The 9,757-nt window shown below is 37.7% G+C and overlaps 1 protein-coding gene across 1 annotated transcript; it reads right to left on the bottom strand.

Moving 5' to 3' along the window:
- Window positions 1–6,978: 6,978 nt before the first annotated feature.
- sox19a (SRY-box transcription factor 19a) lies at window positions 6,979–8,726 on the bottom strand. The gene is made up of 2 exons (XM_067406861.1): window positions 7,936–8,726; window positions 6,979–7,825 (listed from the first exon to the last, which is right to left on the bottom strand). Exons 1-2 carry the CDS (start codon window positions 8,577–8,579, stop codon window positions 7,579–7,581), a joined length of 891 nt encoding a protein of 296 aa, XP_067262962.1. The 5' UTR covers window positions 8,580–8,726; the 3' UTR covers window positions 6,979–7,578.
- Window positions 8,727–9,757: the final 1,031 nt, after the last annotated feature.

Genomic DNA, 9,757 nt, shown 5'->3' with positions numbered 1-9,757 from the left:
ATTGAATCAGTGACTCGGAGAGCCAAAGTCACGTGATTTCAGCAGTTTAGCCGTTTGATAGGAGATTCGAGTTACTGATTCGATTCATAAAGCTCCGAAGCAGTGTTTTGAAATCGGCCCATCACTATATTGTTGAAAAGTCCTTATTTTGTTTTATTGGTGCACAAAAAGTATTATCGTCGCTCTATAATATTAAAGGGTTAGTTCACCCAAAAATGAAAAGTCTGTCATTTATCACTTACCCTCATGGCGTTCCACACCCGTAAGACCTTCGTTAATCTTTGGAACACAAATTAAGATATTTTAGTTGAAATCCAATGGCTCATAGGGAGCAATGACACTTCCTCTCTCAAGATCCATAAAGGTACTAAAAATATATTTAAATCGGTTCATGTGAGTACAGTGGCTCAATATTAATATTATAAAGTGACAAGAATAATTTGGTGCGCCAAAAAAACAAAATAACGACTTTAGTGATGGCCGATTTCAAAACACTGCTTCAGGAAGATTCGGAGCACAGTGAATCAGTGTATCGAATCTGCTGTTCGGAGCGCCAAAGTCACGTGATTTCAGCCGTTGGCAGTTTGACACACGATCTGAATCATGATTCTATACACTGATTCAAATCGGCCATCACTAAATAAGTCGTTATTTTTGTTTTTTTTGGCGCACCAAAAATATTCTCTTCGTTTTATAATATTAATATTGAACCACTGTACTCACATAAACTGATTTAAATGTTTTTAGTACCTTTATGGATCTTGAGAGAGGAAGTGTCATTGCTGTGAATGCAGGCCTCACTGAGCCATCGGATTTAATCAACAATATCTTAATTTGTGTTAAGATGAATGAAGGTCTTACGGGTGTAGAACGACATGAAGGTGAGTAATAAATGACATTATTTTCATTTTGGGGTGAACTAACCCTTTAAAACATTCAGATTATATCCTTCTGTTTTTTTCACACCAGATTCATAATCATTACATTCGCTGGTGTGCTGTGGCAAGCTTTATGCGTGCGCTGAATCTATGTATTAAAGGCGATTAAAGGCTCATTATAATAATGATTTATATGGTTTATTAGTCTAAACACAAGTAGTCGACTAATCGCTTAAATGAACGACTACTAGTTGACTAGAAAAATCTTTAGTAGAGGGCAGCCCTAGAAATTGTAGGGATGTCAATATGATAATAATTCTCTTAATTGTAAGGCCCATTCACACCAAGAATGATAACAATAACAATATCTATATTAGCTTTCACTTCAGAGGATGATATCGTTCTGTTTATTCTAAGCACAGGCTGCAGGTTTGTCGTCTGCCACTTTAAATGTTAAGCTCTTTGATGGATTCTGATTGGCTGTCAATGATTTTATCATTCATCAGATGTAAAAAATTATTCTGAAAGTGGTTCGAATAACGTTGTTTTGTGCCGTTATCGTTATCTGCTGTTGTAGTTATGGTTTATATTTATAACAGTTTTAAAACAATATCGTTATCGTTATAAGCTGTATCCCAATTCAGAGGCTGCATCCTTCGAAGGACTTTGACTTCAAAGGCTGCAAAATTCGGACCAAGCTTTAAATTTGACGGTCTAGCCTACAGAGGATTGTGTGACAGCTGCCGTTGACAAATGGCAGTAATGTTTATATTGGACTTTTTTGAAAGTTGCTTCTCATTTCTTAATTGTGCATCCTCATGCCCTTCCCTCGCTCCCTCCCTTTCCTTGCATCTTAGCTCCAACCCCTTATGATGCAAGGGAAGGATACACCTGGGTATCCTGGCTCATGACTCCTCAGGAAGCTTCTTCACTCCTCATTCCTCATCTACTCGCATTGCTTTTTCTAATTGAGATGTCCTTCAGGATGGCTGAGTTCGATTGGTTTCCGGGAAGCGGGTTGAGTACATTGGAGTGAGGAAATGAGAAACATCCCATCTGTTGTATCCTTCATTTCACGGAAAACAAAGGACACATTTTGAGGCTGAATTTGAAGGAGCCTTCAAATTAGGACAGCGTTGTGACGCAAACGGCATTCAAATGCAGCCTTCGAAGGATGCAGCCTCTGAATTGGGACACAGCTATAGTTATCATCCTTGGTGTGAACTAGCCTTAATGGCTGATATTAAAGTTTTAAACATTTTTGTCTAAATGAAGTTAAAAAAAAAGAAAAGAAAAAGCTAACACCAATCATTTTGCAAGTGAATTTCGGCATTGCAACGTTGTGATCTATACAGTATGAAAAATGGAAATTCATTTTAAGGTTTGGGTAAAGATTACATTTAACAGTGTTATTAAGGTAATTTAAATGTAAAAGCAGAGGAAATGAGCATACACAATTAAATATACAATATGAACTAATACTGATCAATTAAAAAATCACTTCCTATTTAAGTCAAGATCAAGTCAAATTTACAGAATAGAATAGCAGAATAGCCATGTGTGGTATATTTTATTTATATGGTATATTTGAATATTGATCTATTTTTAAGTTTGTAGTTTTATAAATGCCCAGAAATGGAAAAAGGTGAGCTGATAATAGATCAGGACTTGTGTCTGATTATAACTTAAATGACTGATGCTCAAGAGCAAAGTTGAAATTAATTTATCTTTCTGGTGACACTAACATACGTGTGCTGTTTGATGTTAGTTAAGACACCTGTGACGATATTCTGCTCATTTGTTTTTCGTCAGTTTCGTTGTTTTCTTGCACAATCCTTCGATGGCAAATGTTTGTTATATCACTCTCCCACGAACAAGCACCACACCTTCAATCTGACTTCTGCACAGACAAACCTGCACTACTTCTCTCTCTCTCTTTTTTTTTTTTTTTTGTTTGAGCATGTAAGTCAACCATAATAATGTTCTAGGTGGCATTCAAGCAGCAGTGCCTAAGTATGCAGTTGGTCCTGCTTTCTGTTGTAGCTCTGAACTGGAGCATAGCAACTGTGTCTCGTTGAGCCACAAAACACACATATACACCCAAACTTTAGACCCTCGCTGGTTAAATACTGTACCTGGTAACTTCTTCATGCTTTTACATATTTGCCGTACATCACTTAGTAAACTTAGTACTCTGCCAAAAGCAAAACACATTTTGTGAAAATTGAGGTATAATTGAAAAGTCTCGCTGTCCTGTGACAAACAGACTCAACATTGTTTATCTATTTGTGTGTGTGTGTGTGTGTGTGTGTGTGTGTGTGTGTGTGTGTGTGTGTGTGTGTGTCTGCAGAATGTATTCGTGGTCCATCAGAAATTAGAGTTATACACAGGTGGTCAATGTTTGGGATAATTAAGATAATAAAGATTGCTCACCATAGCTGAATTTATTTGATACAGTAAAACTGTAATATTGTGAAATATTATTACATTTTAAAATGGATCTTATTGTTATCAATGTTGAAAACATTGCTGCTCAATATTTTGGTGGAAATTATGATTAATCTTTTCAGGATTTTTTTCTTTTTTTTTGATAAATAGAAAGTTAAAAAAACAGCAATAATTTGAAATAGAAATATTTTATAACATTATACATTATAGATGTCTTTACTGTCACTGTCGTATACTGTCACAATTGAATACATCTTTGTTGAATAGAATTATTTTTTTAAATGGTACATGAAAATGATAGTGTATCATAGTTTCCACAAAAATATTAAGCAATAAGGATCATGTGATGCTGAACTAGAGTAATGGCTGTTAAAAAGTTTTAAATATATATTCAATTATAAAACAGTTATTTCAAATTGTAATAATATTTCACAATATTGCTGTCTGTAATTTTATCAAATAAATGCAGTCTTTGTGAGCATAAGACTTCTTTCAAAAACATTTAAAAACTGAATTATTCCAAATTATGACTGCCATTGTAAATATGTTTAAACCATTATTAAATTAAGATTATCACATCAGTTTGTGAACTTAAATGCATAAATTAATAGTTTATTTTGTGTGTATGTATGAAAAGTTTCTCAAATTGTCTGAGTGAGTCCATGGGCATTTAAATGTTCAACTGGAATTGTGGAGTCTGTTCCTTCCCCTTCCCCTCTCTCTCTTTCTCTCTGGTGGGTGTGGGGTTGAGTTTTGGGGTTAGTTTGGGGGATTGCTGTTGCTTTGGGAACAACCTGTGGAAGCCTCTGTTTGTTGCTAGGAGATTTTATGCTTTCAACAAGAAAATCTGGCTCCCCCTTCAAATGAACCCCCACACATGCACACACACACACAATGCTCACTCAGTTTTGGAGTTTGCCAACTGATTAATTCTGAAAATAAGATGTTAATATCAAAACAAACCTTAAACGATTGGATGATATTCTTCATGGCTTCACGTATCTCCCACCCTTTCCATATACTGACATGCTTACAGTATAGAACATATAATAGGCTATATTAAATGAACAAAATACTCATATAAAATAAAAGTGAGTTTAACCATCAAGTAAAAAGTAGGCTATTAAAAATACTTTCTTTGCACCATTAGTGAGTGTAGCACATCTTAATCATTCATTTTAAAAATGTTTTCAAACATATTTTTCAAGATTAAAAAAAGTTCTTGTACAAATATCATGAATTTCCAAGGTGTTTTCTTATAGTTACGTCATTTTACCTGAAAAGAACATACACTTTATTGAAAAGGTCGAAATATCTTGCTTTAAATACTTTTATGAACAGGTTAAAAGGGACTTTTCTGTTTTGTTTTCCTTGTCACATGACAACAGAATGACTTCCTGAATGTTACTGACCTTGATTTGGCAAATTTGCAGATTGAAATGTTTTTTTTTTTTTTTTTTTTTTTTTTTGAGTAATATTTTAAAGCAAAATTACATTACTGAAATCAAAATTACTATCAATACAAGTTTATATATAGCTATAATATCTCTGGACAGTTACACCACCTATACATTTTTACAGAACAAAATCTATAGGCCTATGACTTGTAATTTACATGTTCATGATAGATGAGTTGTAGCCTATCCAACTCATTTTATTGCATTTATTGCAGTTTTTGAATAACTTAAATTGTACAATTTCACCATAAAAAAAGAGCATGACGTCACCGGCACCAAAATGTTTTTCAATTGATATTCTGCTTTTTAAAAAATATTTGAAACGGTTTTATTGACTTTATGGACGTCTTCCTTCTCTGTACAGCTTCCTGCAATCGCATTTATGGGTCCGGCGGACTATATTTGTCGTCATATGCGTGAGCGTGAGTGTTTCTAACTCCCATCCCCCTTTCAAAACTCTTCCTTGGCATCTCCCCCCATTCCTCCCCTCCCCTCCACCCCCGATTAGCCGGTCCTGACTGCACCATTACCATGAGAATAGCGGGGAGCAGCGAGCGGGTTAAGCTCGGGACTGCTGAGAGAGGGGAGACGAGGCACTCAATGCAACGCTAATTTTCTGCCCGGTAGGAGAGCGAGAGAAAGGAGAACAAAGGCGAGCATAAGAGGCGCTGAGAACCGCGCGCTTTTACTGCGCGCACCTGCGTGCTCAAAAGCGCAGGACAATGAGACTCCGAAACGGCCAATTACGGGCCGGACAGCCACTCGCTTTCTCTCCTAGAAAAAGCGGGCAAAGTATGAAAAAAACGAGAGAAAGGGAGGGATATTCTTCCGACCTCTGTGTTTTGATCCTCCTAACTTTTATCAGTTTTAATCGATGTCCACTTTCTTCTCGGGGTTAGGTGACGGAGGTCAGATGTCCCCTCAGCACTCGCCAAAACTGAGACCCTGTCCCTCCCAAAATCAGTGTCCTCTGCACTCATTGTTCCCTTTTCTTGCTTAATTTGGTGCGTTTTAGCTAATTATAATATTAGTCATATCGACTTAAATGCGTTAATGTCGGGACCATAATGCCGCTATCGTATTAACGATGAATTAAACGAGTCTGGTCGCTTTTAAATGCCTTATAAAGTAGACCCATAGGCAGTAAAATATATCCAATTGGGTTTTGATTAATCATTGGAAAAAGCTCGTTTCAGTAGTAATTTCGCAATAAAGGCCTATATGTGTTTGGGCTGGGCTGTCTTGCACTTATCACATCATCGTCTAATGCGTGAAAGTGTGTAGGTTGTGGCGCCATAGCAAAGCAACACCTGTCATGTTATCATTAAACAAACGTGAGGCTTACTTTCCAGCATTTAGTACTAGTCACAATCTTGTGTTTGAATTGAATTTGTAAAATGTGTGGAAGTGGAAAAGAACAGATGTAGTTGAAATGCTAAGTAGGCTTGTAGCTTCAGCCTTGGGCTTTTTTGTTGCCTGTTGCAAATTGTTCTAAGTTTAGAAAATTCTTAGTAATTATTCTGAGGGCAGTTATTTCTGAAGGTTTTTATATCTCAAGGATGTTTGTTGCGACATACAATCAAAATTATTGTTCATATGTTGTTTGCTAAAGCCTGCTGAAGAGTGACATGACATTATTGTACAATTCAGTGCATATTGTAAACTGAAAATTAAATTAAGACAAATAATCTTGGTTTTTATATTTGAATATAATGAGAACAAAGAAAGACAAGTGTACAAAAATAATAAAATACTTTATTAAATTTTTTTGTTGTTTTTCTGTCAAGGTTGTCAAGTCACATACAAGATTATTAAACCCTTACTATAAGGGCTTAAAAGTAAAAAATAAGAAAAAAGAAACATTTCAAAACAATACATTCTTAGTCAAACAGTCTTTTAACAAGCTCATAAAGTTTTCTTTTTTAATGAACATTATTCAAAACGTTTTGACTCCCTTTTATACACACAACACTTCTATTCACAAGTTCTATTTCTCAAATGAGTTGAGAATTAATTGTTCTTTTTTTTAATAGAAAATACGGTCAAATCCCTCTAAGCAGGATCTCTATGTCATTTTCACTTTTTAATGCAACACAAATCTGTTGAAGCTCAGGGCATAAATGTATCTACACTAACAAAAATGTCTAAACTGTTGTGCATTTCATATTTTTGCATTACCTAAACAATGAAGAGCAGCACAATGTTACAAAGTCTTATGGTATGAAAGCTTAAATGTAAAACTTGGGAGATTTCATTTTGAGGTGTTTAGATCATCAGGACAAGCAGCGACTGAGGGAATGTGTGCTCCGTTCCCTTCTTTCCCTATTTAGCAATTACAGCCATGCCTTTGAAGTCAGTAGTCAGTGACATATTAAACTAGCTGTTTTACTATGCAAATAATAAGCAGTAATCAACCAATCAGCTGGTTGATTAAAAACGGCCAGTCGATTACAAAAAAAAACACATAACAAAACAAAGCAAATGCGCCGTGTTACTACTATAAGCAATTCCAACAACAGTGCACCAGGCCTCAATGACATAATCATCGAACGCTATGCAGAAAACAGACATGGACCTTAAAAAAAAAACGTAATAGAAAGGGGCGACACACATTCCACACCATATTCTGAGGCACTTCAACAAGGCCAGAAGTCCAGCTGCCTTGGGATATCCAGTTCGACCATGTGTTCACACACCCTCATCCTTTTTTACATATCACGTTAATGTTCACACAACTACAACCGACACTAGTGGCCCTCCAGACCTGAAACAGGAACGTAATGACAGTTTCCTGATCAGATGTGAGTGAGAGGTGCTGTACCGGTGAGGTAATGCTGTTGGATATTGGAATAGCCTCTCTGTGCTCCACTGTCTGTGGTGTCTCCACCAGGGATATACATGCTAATCATGTCCCTCAGGTCTCCTTGTAAAGGACCCCGCTGATGGCTGTGGGCTCCGGTGGGAGAGTGAGACACCTGGTCTGGTTTCACCATGGACATGACCGGGCTGGGCTGCTGTGGAGTGCTGCTGTAGGACATGGGGCTGGAGAGAAATAAAAGACAAAAGTGTTAAAGACTATACAAACCTTTTATTTAGATAGCATGTTATTTTAGTGCACACACACACATTTGTAGGAATAATTATAAACTTACGTGTAGGAGTTGGCACCATTCATGTAAGTCTGCGCGGTGGCCATGGCGGATGGATACTGCAGGGCGGACAGGTCATAGCGGTGCAGCTGCTGACTGTAACCCAGAGCATCCGTCTGCATGCCAGCATAGCCACCTGTGTGACCCCAGCCGTAGCTGTCCATCCGCGGGCTTCCACCTGATCCTTGAGCCGCGGCTGCCGCCAGTAAGTTGCCGGCTGATAGGGGATACTTAGCAGCCGGGTTGTCCTTCTTCAGCACGGGTTTTGTCTTACGACGGGGTTTGTATTTATAATCTGGGTATTCCTTCATGTGCAGTGCGCGAAGCCGCTTGGCCTCGTCGATAAACGGCCGTTTCTCCGCGTCCGTCAGCAGCTTCCACTCGGCGCCCAAGCGCTTGCTGATCTCAGAGTTGTGCATTTTCGGGTTCTCCTGTGCCATTTTGCGCCTCTGACCCCGAGACCAGACCATAAAAGCGTTCATGGGCCTCTTAACTTTGTCCATGGGATCGCTACTCTGTTGTTGGCTGTTGACAGCCGGTTTGGCGGTTCCGTGAGTCACTCCACCGTTCAGCTGGGTCATTCCCTGCGCGCTCTGGTGAGTCGGTGGCACGGCGGACTTCATGTCGTGTTCCAGCATGCTGTACATGACTGACCACAGAGTTTAGTGGTGATACGTAAGTATCACCGTAAACTGCTAAACGACTTAAAATCAAATCCACTGACTTTCAGTGTCCGCGAAGCTAAACGTTCACGCGCCTATTTCATGGACAAGTAGTCCAAAAGACGAGAGCGAACTGACTGTAACTATAGCCACAAGTGTTTGTAAACGACTAAAGACGATCAACAAGTTCTGAAGTGACGTTAGTTTGTCTTGAAAGTGAAACAGGTCCGAGCTAAACTCACTGTGCGTCCTGCCTGCGACTCTTTCAGTGCTTGAGTGATAATAGAATTTCATCACTGTCCGCCTCCAGCTGCTTTCTTTCTCTCCACATTAGCATCACTAAAGAAGGGGTGCGGTGAATGTGGAGAGGCCAAGAGCAGGAGGAGGATTCGGTTTTGGGGAGAAGAGTTTCTGTCTTCACCTGCAACTTATTAAACTCATTTTTACAATATAACACTTTGTGGCCATCTTACTGTAGCCTAGTTATTTCTCCACAAAATCATTAGACATCAAGTGCATGTAGTTCATTAGTATAAGTTGTAGGCTGCTTATGCAAATACACAGTTAAATGTAGCCTGCTATTTATTTATCCACAGTTGCAAGGAATTCCACTTTGTGATATTATGAATAGCTCATATCCTTCTTCGGTGTCTTGTTTTTCTTCTCTGACCAAAACATCATCATCTATTGTACTTGGACACTTGTTACTTGTTGAGAAGCCAACTTTTGGAGAGTCATTTTTATTTGGGTCATTGCACAAAATGGCTGCCTTTTCTGTTTTTTAATAGGAGATTTTTTTAAGGAAAATGTCTTTTAAATGTGTTATAAATGTTACATTGTGCAATATCAGGCTAAATTGAATAATTTCTATATATGTTGGATTATTTAGATTATATAAAAGTAAATTTAAAAGTATGGGATTGACAGTTTTATAGTTTTAACCATTACCTTGTGTTCAAGGTCACAACACTACAGTGTTTTCTTTCCCCAAAAATATCCAGTTTTCAATAATCAGTTTGTAAAATCATAGTAACAATGTCTTACTCAAGATCATCCCCTACTGACAAACCCCACAAAATAACAAAAAGTGCAGACATTTGCTTGTCTTTGAAGAGTTTACAATCTTTAAGAATATTGTCATGACAAAGTTTTTTTTAATTTGT

This window comes from Chanodichthys erythropterus, chromosome 13, assembly GCF_024489055.1.
Source record: "Chanodichthys erythropterus isolate Z2021 chromosome 13, ASM2448905v1, whole genome shotgun sequence".
NCBI lineage: Eukaryota > Metazoa > Chordata > Actinopteri > Cypriniformes > Xenocyprididae > Chanodichthys > Chanodichthys erythropterus.
The sequence above is the reverse complement of the archived record's forward strand: the minus strand, read 5'-3'. Positions and strand labels throughout refer to the sequence as shown.

What these genes read in the sequence shown, in the direction of transcription:
- sox19a (XM_067406861.1), bottom strand. Translation starts at nt 8,579, where the DNA reads ATGTACAGCATGCTGGAACACGACATGAAGTCCGCCGTGCCACCGACT. An exon ending in AATGGTGCCAACTCCTACAC is followed by an intron (nt 7,826 to 7,935) that starts GTAAGTTTATAA and finishes ATTTCTCTCCAG; the next exon opens with CCCCATGTCCTACAGCAGCA.